We start from the raw sequence: 17,954 nt of genomic DNA, 5'->3' as shown, positions 1-17,954 counted from the left end.
ACGTTAATTGACTGAGTAACGTAACTTTTATTTGCTGTGTAGTTAAATCAGTGAGGCTGTAAACTCACTGCTAACGTTAGAACCATAGGCATCTTATACCGTAAGTAGACGCAGCATCGAGCGATACTGCCTACTGGCGCTGACGAGACGAGACGTGCGGCCGCCATCTTGGAGTGGTGACCCACTCCACTCAGTGCAATACATTTGGCAGGAGCAATGAACTGTGGGCGCATTTTATCTCACTGAATACCACTGATTTTCACGCGCTTTTTTGTCATACATGTAACTATAATAAAGGACACATGTTTTGGTGTGTTTTATTATTCATAGTTTGCTTAACAGTAATAGAATATTCTTATATGCTATAAGTGACCAGACGCCCAAGATCAAAACTGGGAATATTAATCCCAGAGAAGGGGGAGAAAAGGGTCGGCTATTTTTGAATTGAAGAAACAACATGATTAGGTTATATATACATGTGTATATCTTACGTAAACAATGTATGAATATATTAGATATATATACATCTTACGGACCAATTGACTGTATCTCTGTTGCTGCAACAGCAGAGAGTTTATTCTGTCTTGACACGTTGTATTGATATTTTCTATTACATTCTTCCCGTAAACGGTCATGTTTATAGTGATTGTTTTATATGTATTTTTCATGTATGTTGCTTAGGGATAAAAGTGTCTGCCAAATACTTAAACATATATAAACACCTGAAAGTCTTTATATTAGCTAAAACCACCAATCTGTTTCACTGGATTCAGAATAAAATCAAAGTCTGTCTTACCCAACAAAGTTAGTATTTCAATATTGTTACTTGAAGCCTTTTTGTCGTTACAGTTATACTGTTAAGAGAGTATTGTCTTATGTTTTGCCTAAAATGAAAATGCATCATAATCAGTGGTGGCTGGGGAATTTTGTTTTAGGTCGGGCTGAAAGTTTGTAAACCAAATACCTGTAGGAGCATCATCCTCCCCCAGAAGATTTCTTTGTTATTTTCACATACGAATATTGAAGATCTTTGCTCCTTCTCAACTCTGTAGTAATATTATTTTCACAAAATATAACAAATAGTACATTAATTTTAAATCTTACTTGTGAAAAGTAATCCCCCGATTCCTATTTTCAACAGTCCGCTCATTTGAGCAGGAAAACGCTAAACACCAGCCCGGCATATTTGTTTTCTACATCTCAACTGTCAGTTTAGGCTGCTCACCAGCTCCTCATCACCACTTCAAGATGGCGGCCAAATTGCTCGCGTCACAGCAGCCAATGCTCGGTCTACTTATAAAATGTCTATGGTTATAACGTCATTGCAAACACTACAATCTGTTGCGTTTACTGCAGTTCGCTACCTTATTCATACTTTTTGTCAAGTGATTTTTTTTTAAGCAGGATTGCATGAGGTACCTACACATAATGTTACGTTAATGAATGTATTACACACAGTAACATAACGTTAGACGGCGGTCAGCAGCACTGCATATTTTAGCCACCTTCAAAGAGATAAACACAGTCAAATAAAGTTCAGTTAAAATGTATACTATATAAAGAATATATGTACAAATTCCATAGGGCCCTGACATCTAAAAAGTACAACTATGTTTATTATGTTCATGTATTTATGTTTTTCATGTGTACGCACACATAAACATATACAGTATGAGATGAGATCAATGAGATAAGGTAAGAAAAGGATGGAAACTGCTGTGGAAGTAGTTCCAATGCAATATGCAATGGAAATACAATGATAACACTTTTGTGCAAATAAGTACGGTTGCACTTTTTTTCAAATGTGTTTATTCTGTAAAGGAATGAGTTACATGTTTAAAGTAACTGGTTAATAGTGCTATTATGAAGTGCAATGTCAGCACAATTTTTTTTTATTATAAATACATACAGTGTTTTAAAAGCATACACAATCTGTGTAAATATATTTGTCTGTGGTTAAAAGGACTTGAAATGACTCGAAACTCAAAATGCAGGACTTGGGACTTGACTTGAGACTTTTCAGTTTTGACTTTGGACTTGACTCAGGACTTGCCTGTCTTGACTCGGGACTTGAGAGACTTGCGGGCAAAGACTTGAGACTTACATGTGACTTGCAAAACAATGACTCGGTCCCACCTCTGACTGCTTGTAGTAAAATGTATTTGCTCCACTTTACACCAGTTCTGTGTTTGACAAATAAAAACCTGTCTAGCACACTATGGACAACCTCTGTTGTTGTTTTGCAGGCAAAAGTTACATTCCCGCTCTAAAACAATGCTGCTACTTATTTAGCCTGAAATGCATCATGAAGGTCCTGGTTATTTATAAAGTTAAATGTGCACTCTTTTTTAGCATTTGCTATATTTGGGGTTACTTCCTTCTGGAGCATTAGGTGTGTTTCTCACTTTACACTTGAAGGAGAAATAAGAGCTGAGCTCAATCACGTATGACTATCATTAGTAGATAATCAATCAATCAATCAATGTTTACTTATATAGCCCTAAATCACTAGTGTCTCAAAGGGCTGCACAAACCATAATAATAATAATCACTCCACAACCCCTATTGACCTGTAGGAGTCAGGGCAGAAGAGCACAGAAAGAGAGAGGGGAGAGGCCTCTACTGGAAAGGTGAGTAGAAGAATAATGATACATATAAATAAATATTGTTTTTAAATATTTTTAAATGGCTTATCGATAAGCCATTTGTTGTATTTATTTTTGGGTGGATCATGAAACCCAGACACCATCTTTGTAGTCATTTTTTTTTCCTGCGTGGACTTCCGTTTTCCTTTACAATGAGTGAAGCTGCACAAAACCTTGTGTCTGCAATTGTAAATAATTTAGTTTTTAAGTTTTGTGTTTCTTGTAGAATCTATATAAAGTAGTATACATTAGCTTATTGTTAAAATTATGAAAAAAAACATAATTAAAAATATATTTGTTTTATTGTATTGATTTGTTACATTAATAGCTGTTGTATTATTATAGGATGGCTTGTTAAACATTTCATAGGATTTTCAGAGGGAGTAAAATGCAACACATTGAATATAAAATGTAAAATGAATAAATACATAAAGAGAAAAAGAAAAAAATGGTTAAAAGCCATCATCCCGTGCATTTTTTTTACCGCCCCCGGGACGACGGGACATCATTGATGTCAAGCTCTGGAAGTTACATTTTATTGTTTGCATTATTTGTTTCAGGATTGCACTTTGAAGTTGGTCCCTCAGCTCTTTGACAGCTTTCACTCTTTTTCAGATCCGCAGACGTACTCTAAGTCTTTCTTACAGTATACATAAAAGTTTTATCAATTATATTCAGACTTATATATATAATTAATTTCCTTAACCGACTGAAATAATAATAATAACAAAGAATAATTTCTAAGTCTTTGTTAGCCGTTTGTGAAATTTTGTACTCGTGCGCTACGTTCACTAACATCCTGTTCATCTCCTGGGGACTAAGCCCCCCCTGTCCTTAAAAGCTTGTGACGCCCCTGAACGACAGATGTCCTGACGAAAACTTTTCAGTCACTTTTATCAAGCAAGCAGAAAAAAGTGTCTTTAATATGCCCAAGTCAATGTCAGTGGCCCTGAATGCAGCAGTCATTCTGTGCCTTTATCAAGTGTGGCTATCAGGATTAATGCAGATCAGCACCCACTGCTTTGCTCATGTGTGGTTGCATGATGGCGGTAATGACCAGCTGCTACTGTGATGGATCACACACCCACCCGTCCAGGTGCACTGTGTTCATAAAGCAGATAACAGGGAGCCACATAATCTTGTTTTGGCACAGGCAGCTGTGGGTTGATTTAGCGGGACCACTGGCACTTCATCTAATCTCTAAATAAATAAGGTTCACACTTTAAAACGATTTTTTTATTGTGCAGGAGAAGGTAAAATACAATGCCCCTATTTGTTAAAATATTTTTAGCGCACACATTCTGTTTGTCAATTGAATTTTTATCTGTCAGGATGGGTCACTTGCTCCATACAGTACTGTACACAATAGTTATACGGTCTAATGAGATGCAATACAAAGCTACAATACAAATTTTGACATTTCAAAGATAATCAAACCCATTTTTGATAAACACTGAGATATTCATTAAACAATATGATGTACTGTAGTTTGGCGTGTAGACCTACTACGTCATAAGGGAACTGTTTCAAAAATATTAGAAAACAGCCCTTGGTCTGAGGCAGTGCAGTTCTACAACGTTGAAAACCACTATGATATCTTGTTCAACTACAAATCATGGTCATTGACAAAAACCATATATCCCAGATGGCATCATCTTGATTTTTCTCATGCATTTTGGTAGTGAAATTGTTTAATGCACACCTAAGAATGTAGATGTGAGTGTTTCAGTACTGAACAGTATTAATAAAGCAGTGGCTCTTAAACTTTTTTCACCAAATACCATCCATCCATCCATTTTCTACCGCTTATTCCCTTTCGGGGTCGCGGGGGGCGCTGGCGCCTATCTCAGCTACAATCGGGCGGAAGGCAGGGTATACCCTGGACAAGTCGCCACCTCATCGCAGGGCCAACACAGATAGACAGACAACATTCACACTCACATTCACACACTAGGACCAATTTAGTGTTGCCAATTAACCTATCCCCAGGTGCATGTCTTTGGAAGTGGGAGGAAGCCGGAGTACCCATACCACCTCAGAAAAAAACGTGGCTCTCCAAGTACCATCATAGTGACAAACATTAAATACAGTAGCTTAATAGGCTTAAGTATTTATTAAAAACAAGGCCAATTTTTTTCGTCAGCAAATATATTTAATATGTCTTGCCACTGTAACATTATACACGGTTTTAACAGTAAAATTGTGTTTGAATAAAGGAAAATAAAGCACTTTAAACAAGAGATTCTTAGGCTTACCACTAAATGGAGCCCATGTATCTCAAGTGGTACGTATAACACAGTTTGAGAATCCCAGTAATAAAGTATCAAATATTGGAATAATGGCTGTGTGATGTCATTTATCAGTTTATTTGGGTACTTCTTATACCCAAAAAAGCATATTATATAAAATATGTAAGACAACTGTTATAAAGCTTTCAGTTGCATGGATATAATTTTCTGTTAATTTCTTACAGTATATTGAATGGCTGTGTCGTGATACAGTAAAACTTTAAATGGCAAAATAAAGTGATAATATCATGCCATGAGTTAGACTGGGATTGCCACACCTACTACTTTTTGCGGTGAGTTGTTTGAATACACTGCCTTCAACCCTTGAATCCCAAAATAATCATAACTACTGTAGGTCAGAATTTAAGGATAAAACACTAAAGGTCAATGTTGATATATTTTGGGCACAATACAAATAATGTAAATCACTGTAAATCCTATTTATTGATTGATTGATTGATACTTTTATTAGTAGATTGCACAGTTCAGTACATATTCCGTACAATTGACCACTAAATGGTAACACCCAAATAAGTTTTTCAACCACGTTAATCAATTCATGGTTATCTTGGTGGGGTTCAATTCAACAGTGTCTGACAATATCAATCAAAACCAAGCATTATCTTCGTAAGCCAAACCTTCATTCATAATTACAGCCAGTATGTATTCAACATCAGTTTGATTGTTATGAAAGGAGGGGATTGTTCCTAAATAGATCAAATATTGTATTGTGTTTGAGCAATTCTATCTAAGGTTGTGTCCGGTGAGTGTATACAATGCACCCAAAACACCATTGTCATGTGTTTAAAGGGCCTTTCTGTTCCGGTTTAAAAATATATATATATGTGTGGACAGGGACTATATTTTGCTCCCACTTTCTCTTTGCTTTGATTGATCTGTACAGAAAGTGAAACTAATGACATTTCTGCCCAAACATCCACTCAGTGAGTGAAGCAAGGCCACAGCTTCTCAAAGGTCACCCAAGCATTCTCATTGCCATCCTCATTCCGCTCCGCTACAGTCGATCGATGTCTGTCTGTCATTAATTAGCTTGCTCAGTCTTAGTGTTTGGACCACAAGTAGCATGTTGCGGCCAAAGTGGAGGAGGGGAAGGGCGATGAAGTGCGAGTAGCAGGCGGTGGTCTGGCGTTCTGCAGAAGCAATTTAGCACATAAATGGCAGTGTCCTCTGGCTGTGTCCCTGTCACCTCGCGATGACGGAACAATCCGTTAATCCTGCCTTATCTGTCAGGCCGCTCAAGGCTGTTGACAGAGGCACCAAATCCACTCTGGTTGGCTAAGCACTTCTTGTGATGCGGAGGTCCAGGAACAAGGCCAGGATAGAATAGCAAGTATCTGTGCTCCAGCTCCATCACTGCAAATGCAAACTGTCTCCCAGTAGGAATCATACAGTAACTACTAATATTATGTTATTTTTAGGGCAGTCTCAATATTTAGTAGCATATCAATAAAGATTAATCGCTAAATTTATCTTGAAAGCAAATGCTTCTTTTTTTAGCTGGGCTACTCTCAATGCACCAAATGTAAACTACAACAGTTTATTATGCACAATATTGAGACAAGAAAACAGTAACCAAGGCAACATTTTGGCATTGGCAAAAAATAACCAGGACATTTGTTAATTGAGATACCAACAATACTAACTTTTTTGACCAGTAATTGTTTTAAATTTAATGTTTGTTTGTATTATTTTCATTATTACTATTATTATTGTGCACAGTACAAAGCAGTTGTTTGAAAAAAGCAGTTTTTATATTCGGTGTCTGCAGCAAACCAACAGGAAATAACTTCTCTGAACGAGTCAGAGATTTTTTTCCCTGTCACTCACAGACACCAGTAGTACTGGATGGTCTTGAAAATGAGGGTCGTACCATAGTCAATTCAGGACTGTCCGATTTCCGGGTAATTTCAGTACTTTAAAAAATGTATCTCATCTGTAATGTTAAAGCTGTGGTTTCACAAAGATTTAATCGAGTGGTAACTGGACTTCTTCTCGTACTACCTTTGCTGACGACCGTGCCCTGGAATGAGAATGCACACAAACATTTGGAGTAATAAATGTGAAATAGCTCACTTCATTTAAAGGGGTTAACAAATGGGTAATGGAGTGAGGCAATACATTTAAAACACTTATGTGTGGTCTACGTAACAGGTAATGGTGGTCCTTTGGTCAAAATTTAGCATGGATGATTTTTTACGGACCGTCTTCAAACTGCCATTTTGTGGGCGGTCTTACCTACGTGCCTGCACTTTGAATGCGTCTTCTCCCCCGGTACGCCACATTGCAATTTTTAGCACTTCCATATCAAGTCCATTGACAGATGTAAATTCAAACTATTTGCTTCTTTGTATTAAAAATGTCAACAGTGGAGGATGCATGTGCATGTATGAGTCAGTCTGCCGTACAACAAGAGGATAGAGTTAACAATGTCAGACTACAATGACTGAGTCACGCAAAGCTGTTTGGGTAAATCGTTACCATATATGGAGGTATCCACTGATGTCATCAATGGGAGAAACTAATTGTATAAATTCCAAACTGCTCATTTGGATGAAGTATGAAGGAAGGCAAGATTATTGTATAAATATCTTTGCCTTGCCTCCATGTTTGGAGTGGAAATTTTCTGGATGTAGGCAAATCTTGAATAAACAAAAGCAGGTACCAATAGGTAAGAAACTTTCCATAAGAGGTTCCCTTTTATATGAGTTTTAAGAGAGAATAATTGAACAACTAAGCTCAGTAGTTGGTTTGTGTAAAGCAGTAATTCTCAGTCTTTGGAATGTGTACCACTAACGGTATGCAGGCTCTGTTTAGTGGTTTGTCAAATAGTCATTGGACTTAAATACATTGTTTTATTATCCTATATTTAAACATTCTGTTACTGTTCAATCAGTGTGAAATGTTACACTGGCCAAAACTATTAAATATACTTGTTAAATAAATTATCTGCCTTGTTTTAATGAATATGTAGGCCTACTACGCTACTGTATATTAATGTTGGTCATTATGGTGGTGCTTACCGAGCCAAGTGTTTTCTTAGGTGGTACTTGGTGAAAACATTTTAAAAAACACTCGTGTGAAGTGTAGATTAGTTGATAAGATAAGATTGGTCTTCAAAAAATATGTTAAAAATGTCATTAATTAGTCTCAAGTTATCATTTGAAATAACTAACTTTAACGAAAATACATTTCAAATAATTGCCATGTCTACTTTTTTAACTGACTGTGTGGTACTGTGTTACTTCTGTCTGCCAGAGTGATAGCGCCAGTGAAAGCGAGAGTGAGGACAACTTTCTGGTGCTCCCACCTCGAGACTACCTGGGCCTCGCCATTTTCTCCATGCTCTGCTGCTTCTGGCCTTTGGGCATTGTTGCCTTCTACTATTCTCACAAGGTACAAACAATACCTCCAGCATGTCATTAACTCTGCTTTTCCATAGTGCTAGTCAGCCCAACTCTACCTACCGTGCATTTGTATGTATATATATATATATTAGGGCTGGGCAACGATTAAAAATTTTAATCGAAGTTAATCGCAGGGAAAAAAAGAACTACCCTACCCAGCATGCAACAGGAGTGACGAGCATGCGCGCTAGCCCGGTATAGGTTGTGTGTCGCCATGACTGCAACTTGTATGTTGTGATATGCACGCTCCGAAAGTAAACGTTAAGAACTCAGCCAACACTCCTCGTCTGCATTATTCATAAATAGACACACAACACATATAATCCGCTGCTTCACAGGCCGCTGGATGTAGCCGGCAAAGTATTCCCATGCTAGCTAGCCGATCTAGCAAGCACGCGTCATTCAGTCCAAAACGGCCCGATCCATCCACATCCAGAATTGTCTGGCGGTCGTAAGTGATCCCGGAGTGACCACGCTGTAAGCCAGCCATGAAATTTGCAGAATTGTCCGGTATTTTTGCCAAATGTTCCATCTTTACCAAGAGGCCCTCGACGCCGAAGCCCGTCCGGGCGAAGCCATCTTGTTAAGAAAAGGCGTTAACAAAATAAAAGCATGGAAACAACATACGCAAATGTGCGATAAAATAATTGTCGGCGTTAATAGATTGATGAGTTAACTCATAATTAACGCATTAATTTGCCCACTCCTAATATCCATCCATCCATCCATCCATTTTCTACCGCTTATTCCCTTTTGGGGTCGCGGGGGGCGCTGGCGCCTATCTCAGCTACAATCGGGCGGAAGGCAGGGTACACCCTGGACAAGTCGCCACCACATCGCAGGGCCAACACAGATAGACAGACTACATTCACACTCACGTTCACACACTAGGGCCAATTTAGTTTTGCCAATCAACCTATCCCCAGGTGCATGTCTTTGGAAGTGGGAAGAAGCCGGAGTACCCGGAGGGAACCCACGCATTCACGGGGAGGACATGCAAACTCCACACAGATATATATATATATATACATACAGTATATATATGTATATATATATACATATATATGTATATATATGTATATATATACACATATATATATATATATATATATATATATATATATATATATATATATATATATATATATATATATATATATATATATATATATATATATATATATATATATATACATAGTGGACAAAGGGGTGTGCCTCACCCCATCCTTTCTTGTGAAAGAGTAAGCATTTTTTGGGAAGCTGTTTTTGTACCCAATCATGGCACCCACCTGTTCCCAATTAGCCTGCACACCTGTGGGATGTTCCAAATAAGTGTTTGATGAGCGTTCCTCAACTTTATAAGTATTTATTGCCACTTTCAACTTCTTTGTCACGCGTTGCTGGCAATAAATTCTAAAGTTAATAATTATTTGAAAAAAAAAAATGTTTATCTGTTTGAACATCAAATATGTTGTCCCTGTAGCATATTCAACTGAATAATCGTTGAAAAGGATTTGCAAATCATTGTATTTGGTTTATATTTACATATAACATTTCCCAACTCATAAGGAAACAGGGTTTGTATATATATATATATATATATATATATATATATATATATATAAAAATATATATATATGTATATATATATATATATATATATATATATATATATATGTATATACATACATACATATATACACATATAGATTATATACACACATATATATGTGTGTGTATAATATATATATATACATATATACATACAGTATATATATGTATATATATATATATATATATACATATATATATGTATATACATATATATATATATAAAAATATATATATATGTATATATATAAATATATATATATATATATATATATATATATATATATATATATATATATATATATATATATATATATATATATATATATATGACTGTGTACAATCAGCAGCTTTTAATGCCTTTTATTACATTGAGCAGGCCATGACATTCTAGTCTCCTGCATGTTTAAGCTACTAAAGCGTGATGAATATAGATGAGATAGTTACATTTATTAGTCTGCCAACCCTTAACACAACATTATGTTTCCCCTCAAACAATTTCAATGGAAGGCATATTTTTTTCCTAGCTAACAAAATGCACCTAAACAAGCCATTCGTCACTGACAGACGAGTGACCATATTGCCATGGCAACAAATAGCAAGGCGAGAGCATTTCTTGTTTTCTCTCCACTAACTATGGTGCAAACACCTACTCTTCCACTCGCAGCTGATGATGAGTAACTCATTTTATTATCTGCTGTTTTTTTTTTTTGTTAGACTGGCAAGGCCGTCGCTAAGGGAGACTTTTCCAGAGCTGGAATGAGTTCCAGGAGAGCCCTTTTTCTAGCTGCTCTGTCCATTACCATCGGCACAGGGATGTACGTGGGGGTGGTGGTGGCCCTCATAGCCTATCTGTCCAAACCTGGACATGTATAGCACTGTCTAAAGTGGGACACTTGGGAGGAGACTGCTGAGGATGGACATCATTACTCCTGAAGGCTACTGGATTTCAACAGAATGGAGATAAAAACAAACATGGAGGAGAAACGCTTATTTGTCCAAAAATAAGAACAGACGTCAGGCGTCATGTGAGTGAACCAACTTTGATGTATTCCCTGTTCAAATGTCAATGTTTAAACAAAATACTTGTTATATTATCATGACCCAGAAAAAACAAACTAAATGTCATTGTGGACTCAAAACTGGTCAACAGGGCTCAACTGGAATATTTATGTTCATTATGTACTGTAAAAGTAGTAAATAAACACATTGGCATGAATATTTAAATATCTTTTATTGTCTCATCCTCTCAGATATTACATTTGTGTGCTTTAGTGGCGCAGTATTAACAATGAATATAAGAAAACGTTGCACATTGAGTGTGACCTCAATTCACGAACACCTCTATTTGTAACTTTTTCGGTTTATGAACATTTACATTGCGCAAAATATGCTTCTTCTAACACTTAGTTCATTCATCCATTAGTTTATAAATTTTGTAGGGGGCTGCAATTTTTCCACACTTCCTCTACAAGCTGGCACAGCCAATTTTGAAGAGGCTGGATTCCCTACGCTACATCCTGTTTACATCCTGTATCCATCCTGTACAAACAGGCGCGGACATTCTGAAGTGTTTTGATGGCAAGCGACACTTCTAACGTGTTTATTTCCAAATTATTGTACCTTGCGCTGTGTCTGTGGCTGTGTCTGCCTATCTAGAGAACATTCTGTGTGATCAGAAATGCTTTAAATCAGGAGTCACAAACTCAATTTACCTGGGGGCCACCTGATGCAGAAACTGGGTGAGGCTGGGCCGCGAGAAAAGATTTCTTAAAAAAAATCTAACATGCACTTTTTAATGAATTCACCTTCTTTGAATGGCTTTCCCGCCCTAGCAACCATCTCACTCACCATGTAGCTAGCTTTGACTGCTGCATCGCTCTTTTTGGTTGCTTTCTTGAAGAACTCTTGTTGCCTCAGTAGACAGGTTTTAAAATTTGCAACCCGGTTTACTCTCTCATCTCCCTGGTATTTTGCATACTCCTCAACATGTCTAGTTGTATAATGATGTTTGAAATTGTATTCCTTGGGCACCACAACTTTCTCTGTGCAGATAAGACACGTCAGGGTGCCCCTGTGCTCTACAAAGATATATTGCATCTCTCACTTTTCCTGGAATTGTCTTTGCTCATCACTAACCTTTCTCTTCACTGCAGGCTTTGACAAAGACATGTTTGGGGTGGTGGAATATATTTGTATTTAGCTGACGCATGGAGAAGAATGTTATTTCCGCAATATGTGTCGTTCCGCTTTTCCTCCCTACAGCAACACGGCGGTCAGTTGAAAGTACCGGGGTAGCGAGCGCAAAAAAGTGATGGCTCCCGCAGTGTTATCTGGCGTCATATAAAAATGTAGTATATGTAGTGTTCATTGTGTGACGCAATGCAAATAAAACAATAAAAAAAACAAATAACGTTTGAATTGGTCCAGGTTATCAAGGACTTTATTACTGACGAACAGGTGTCGCGGTGTGACTGCAGCCAGGCACGTAAGAAAGCCCTCGTCTCCATGGCAACGTTTCTGTCGCTTTCACTCATTTGCCGCTTTTCCACTAACGCAGGGGTATTTTAGAGCCAAATAACAAAAATCATCTCTTGCAAAACCAACAGTGGGTGGGGACCTACCGGACCGCCCTTCTCCCGCTGTTTACAGAGGCGCTGGGCGCTGGAGCGACCCAGAGAGCGAGAGAGAGAGACAGAGAGAGAGAGGGAGGGAGAGAGAAAGAGAGAGAGAGAGAGAGAGAGAGAGAGAGAGAGAGAGAGAGAGAGAGAGAGAGAGAGAGAGAGAGAGAGCGGACCGGAAGTGTTAGTGCTGCATGGATTTCTGGGTATCTGTCCTGTTGTGTTTATGTTGTGTTACGGTGCGGATGTTCTCCCGAAATGTGTTTGTCATTCTTGTTGGGGTGTGGGTGCAGAGTGTGGCGCGTATTTTAACAGTGTTAAAATAGTTTAAACGGCCACCCTCAGTGTGACCTGTATGGCTATTGACCAAGCATATCTTGCAGTCTTTAATGTGTGTCCACAGGAGTCAAAACAACATGTGACAGGGAAACAAACGGTTGGTAAAAATTGTACAGCATGCCGAAGGCTGTAACATCACGGCACTATCCGAAATTTGTGTCTCCCTTTAAATTAGCGTGGGTTAGCTAGCATGACACTGCCAATTGCCACTGACATAAGCCTCGCCGGCCGCACTAACTTTAAATTTTCATAGTGAGGTGCGGGCCGCATGTCTGAGACCTCTGCTTTAATGTTTCCAAACTCTCACAGTCTCGCTTCAGGTTGCTAGACAACCGCTTTGAGATAGCCTTTTACACTGCTAGTGTGTGCTAGTGACTACACTCCCAGAGTGCAACAAATATTCATAGACACAAAGTAAAAAGGTTTTCGTTTTTTGTTGTAGCAACACCAACAAGACTTTTATGTGTAACATTTAGGCTTGCTGTAATGTTGTGTTGTTTGGATGAAGAGATGATTGAGCCCATTACCCCCCCATAGGAGAAGTTACCTGTATGAGGCAGGTGATTGGTCTGTGTACTTACTGGCTGCATTTATTTACTGTATTGACCTGAGAAAGTGCACAGATTAAAATAAAACTACCCTAAATCCCTCAATAATTAAATGGCAGTTAAATTACAAGAATAATTAGAAAATAATCTCATATTAGCTATGGGTTCGTAAAATGATTTTCATTAAGATCTCTGGTTTTGGTCACATTACCCCCTTGTTAGTCCATCTGACCTATATGAGTCTAGCATTGACCATCGTGTATATCAGGGGTCGGCAACCCGCGGCTCCGGACCCGCATGCGGCTCTTTGAGCACTCTGATTTGGCTCAGCTTGTCACGGCCAGCTCAGCTTGTCAACCTGCTTGTCAAACCTCGGGACACGCCCACGGCCACGCTTATCCAGGGACGCGCCACGCTTATCCAGGGACGCGCCGCGCGCGTCGCCGTCCTGCAGCAGCGGTCAGCTGCTGCAGGACAAAGATGTGGGTGTCCAAGTTAAAGCGCCTGACAGCGGACCTTGAAGATGTTTCACGTCAGAAGACCGTTCTTGCTCAGAATCACAAATGGTGTGATATTGAAAACCTCCCCAAACCAGACAAACTTGTGTTCGAAACTTGGAACGCTATCCGCGACTTTCATGTGAACTTGAAAAAGTATGCACACCGACGCTGTGCGCTGCGGTTCAGGAGCAGAAATCACATTGACCACGTATGATAAATATTTTAATTTCCTATAATTTTTGCATATATTCACATTTTTTAATTGTTCAGTGAAATAGACATTTTATTATTTAGGTTGGCAGCTGACTTCACGGCGCCAGTAAAAGGTTGACAGCACAGAGAGAGAGGACGGCATTTTGGGTTTTCTGCCAGTGGATAATTTAAGTTCGGCGTTTAGTTTTTTCATTACTACAAGGAGGACTTAAAGAGACAATAAGTATTTTATTTAGCCTTCAACCCGACGTCTTTTTCGCAGTTAAAAACGTTTTGTTGGATGCAGACATTTTATTTCATTTTCTCTGCAGTCGTTCATTGATTTCATAAACGTAACCCATGATAGTTTGTTTATACATAGCACAAAGCAAAAAGAAAACTTTATATGCAGTGTTATTTCATTTTTTTATTTTATTTTTTATTTTTTTATTTTATTTTATTTTATTATTATTTTTTTTGTCCTGTCCAGTTTCTCAGGCAAATCATATAGTTGATGCAGGTGCCCATATCGGCTGTTCACATTTACTTTACAGAAGAGAAGTGTAGGATACTTCTCTTGTTGCCTTATTTAAATTTGACTTAATTAGATTGATTTATATTATCATTTTTTGCAGCCGGGCTGGAGCAGGAAGGGATAGAAAGAGAAAAAAATGGAGACAGAGGGGGAAATTGTGGGGATTAGAGGGGGTTAGACAGTATTATTTAATTTTAAATTTCAAAAGAGTTTTGTGGCTGCCATTGTTTTCTTTAATTTGTGAAATGGGTCAAAAGGGCTCTTTGAGTGGTAAAGGTTGCCGACCCCTGGTGTATATGGAACCAATGTAACTAATATGCATTTTGCAATTACAAATATGTATTGCTTACAGTAAAATACCATCTGTAGCTACATTAAAAGATTATATCAATTGTGCTTTTATCCACATGTCACCAAAATACCCTGGATTTTTCCTCACTCTGTATCCTAGCTCGCTACAATGTTTACCATAGTTTACTATTGCAGACTGCACAGAGAAATACTTGCAGAGTTCCGTCATGCTAATATGGTGGCACCATGTCTCCATTTTAATACAATTAAACACGCGGTGATTCAGTCTCTGTGTTTTTTGTATATACATAAGTACAGCTGCAAATGAACCCACCATATCAAAGTTGTAGCATTAAAAAAATAGTTCCATCAAAGTCAACGAGAGTCTGATAGTCTGCGTTTCCAGAGTGTCACTGAAAGCACCACACAGTCAAGGTAAGTCTAGTCAAACAATTAAGGCTAATATTGCACTTACCCGATGTCCTTCATTATATTTTGGACAGCTTTGCGGTCTTGGATGAACAAAGTGATTAACACTTTTGATCAAAAAAAGAAGTCAATCAAAAAATTTGAAGTGGCAATAGTGAGGCTGTGGGCCTTTCCACCATCCTCCCTCTACGCTCATCACCATCAGCATTCTTCAATAATTGTAAAAGTGATGTAAAGTGTCCATGTATCTATTCAATACATATTTAAATACAAAAATGTATGTACATGTAAAACTAATTCCTTATAAAATGTGTTAGCATTTTTGGGTGTCTGGAAGGGATTTAGTTATACATTATGTTATTAGAAAGTTTGTATCAGTTTTCATATTATTCGGTTTCAACAGACCCCTTTAAATGGATGAATAATAAAAACTCAGGTCCTAATGCTTTGTCGGCGATTCCGAACCCTACTGCAGGTGACATGACTCCTTCCTAACCATGTTTAGCCATCACTCACTGTCAAGCCTTGAGGTGACTTTAGCTGCCAAGGTAATGTGAGCCTCAGGAACAATGACTGCTCTCCTAAGTTAGGACGTCAACATAAGCTTTATTCCCCAAAGCATTTGGAAGCACCATCTGCATTTGTGCGACACCTGACAGGCAATCACCAAGTTGGCCTGGGAAAATTCGTCATTTCAAATTATGTAAAAGCATACAGTAGGGAAGGGATTTGTATGGCCTAATTCCTGGCCACAAAACACGTTTTAAGATATTCAAGTCCTGGATTCAATGCATACTCAGGATCTGTCTGTGTGGAGTTTGCATGTTTTCTCCGTGACTGCGTGGATTCCCTCCGGGTACTCGGCTTCCTCCCACCGCCAAAAACATGCCCATGGGGATAGGTTGATTGGCAACACTAAATTAGCCCTTGTTTGTGAATGTGAATGTGAATGTTCCCACACAGCAGGAGACTCCTATACGGATCCGCCTTCAAGTCGCCCAACCGCGTTACTGTCACATTTGTTTTGGCTCCGCCTAGAGAATCCGCTCCGCTTCTGAAAATTGTACGGTCAGACAGCGGATCCTGAGTTCACCCGTGTCTGATCCGCGGACGCGGCAAACTAAACTGGTATGCGCCGCCCCTCCGCCTAGGCGGCTCCTGAGCTGACCAATGTCTGATCCGCGGACGTGGACACACCTAGGCGTGAACTAGCTAGGTCATGCTACACGCATGAGCCAAGATCGATCATTTCTGGACTTTCTTTGCTGAAACACGGCGTAAGTATACATTTATTTATTTATTTATTCACAGTAAAGATCGGCCTTTGTGTTTCTATCATCACTTATGTGTGATTGTAATGACGTTGTTTGATAGGACTAGCAGTAAAACTTTACATTCTGTAAAAAAAGACTATTTTATTTAAAATGGAATAGCAATTTCGGCAGAATATGTTATTTTAGTTAGGTAAAGTTTATTTGCTGTGTATTTTTCTTGATGCGACGCTCGGAGCTGGTAAATCACATTTTTTATGTCTCTCGATCCTTTTATTTTTTTATAAACTTTTTGGTTGTGGCTCTTAAAGTAATCTATATGAATGCACACTGTCTTGTTACTTGTTGATAAGCATGCAGGTTAAATTCCCGGATTATGGTTGTTAAATTGTTGTATGCTAAATGCTGCCGCTAGCATTAAGGTAATCCATGTGGATTAGTTTAGTTAGCTTAATGCTAGCGGCAGTTATTACGGTGTTTCCTGGTCTCGTGAGTTTGCACAAGGGCCAAAAACTCAGCTGCGTGTCTGTGTGGACATCTTGTGTGCCACTGTGGTATTAATATGAGTGTGTATTACTTCTTTCTTTATTCTTTATTGGAGAGAGATCCTGTTGACTGTCATAATGTAATGTTGCTTACACATGTTTCTAGCAGCTCTTGGCCTATTCATGGGCCGAATATAGGAAGTGCACCCACAATTTAACGTTGCCCTATATCTTGTCGAGTTTGTAGCAATGAAATAGACAACACCACCATTTAACAATGTATCTATTAAATATAACATTAGGATCAATGATCAATAATAAACTTTACTGTCATTTCTTGTCTTTTTGCGCAAGCATGAATAGAAAGACTGTGCCTGTCTCTTTATCAACCTTAAGACGAAGGACATGTGTAGACGTTCAAAAAGGCTGGCTAAGATATGACATTTCTGTTGTCCGAACTTGTGGTATGCAAATTCATAAATTTCTTGTTTAAAATAACGTCATAGTTGCTTCTCTTTCTGCTTGGAATAACCTATTCTGTTTATGTTCTGACCAGGTCTCGTGTAAGAGAGAGACCTGATACTTCATCATCAATAATAATAATATTCTGTTCAGCTCTACAGCTAATTTGAAACTCATGTTCATTTTAACATATTCAATTTTTAGACAACTACAAAGGCACATTAAGAATAATGCAACAATATCAAAACGGCTGCAACACCTGCAATCTGAGGCAGAGAATGAGGTTGAGCTGCCAGAAAAAAGGAACAGGAA

General features: G+C 38.3%; 1 protein-coding gene across 3 annotated transcripts in view; it reads left to right on the top strand.

The window, feature by feature from the left end:
• Nucleotides 1-11,188, top strand: part of LOC133548879 (synapse differentiation-inducing gene protein 1-like) — a 102,407-nt gene extending 91,219 nt beyond the window's left edge. For all 3 annotated transcript variants that reach the window (XM_061893816.1, XM_061893815.1, XM_061893814.1), the window contains 2 exons: nucleotides 8,210-8,347; nucleotides 10,687-11,188. In XM_061893816.1, the coding sequence (XP_061749800.1) occupies nucleotides 8,210-8,347; nucleotides 10,687-10,845 (297 nt within the window). In that variant the 3' untranslated portion in view covers nucleotides 10,846-11,188. The remainder of the gene's footprint in view (nucleotides 1-8,209; nucleotides 8,348-10,686) is intronic.
• Nucleotides 11,189-17,954: the final 6,766 nt, after the last annotated feature.

The sequence above is a fragment of the Nerophis ophidion genome, linkage group LG03 (genome assembly GCF_033978795.1).
Source record: "Nerophis ophidion isolate RoL-2023_Sa linkage group LG03, RoL_Noph_v1.0, whole genome shotgun sequence".
Taxonomy (NCBI): domain Eukaryota; kingdom Metazoa; phylum Chordata; class Actinopteri; order Syngnathiformes; family Syngnathidae; genus Nerophis; species Nerophis ophidion.
Note: the sequence above shows the minus strand (reverse complement) of the source record. Positions and strands in the feature narration are given on the sequence as shown.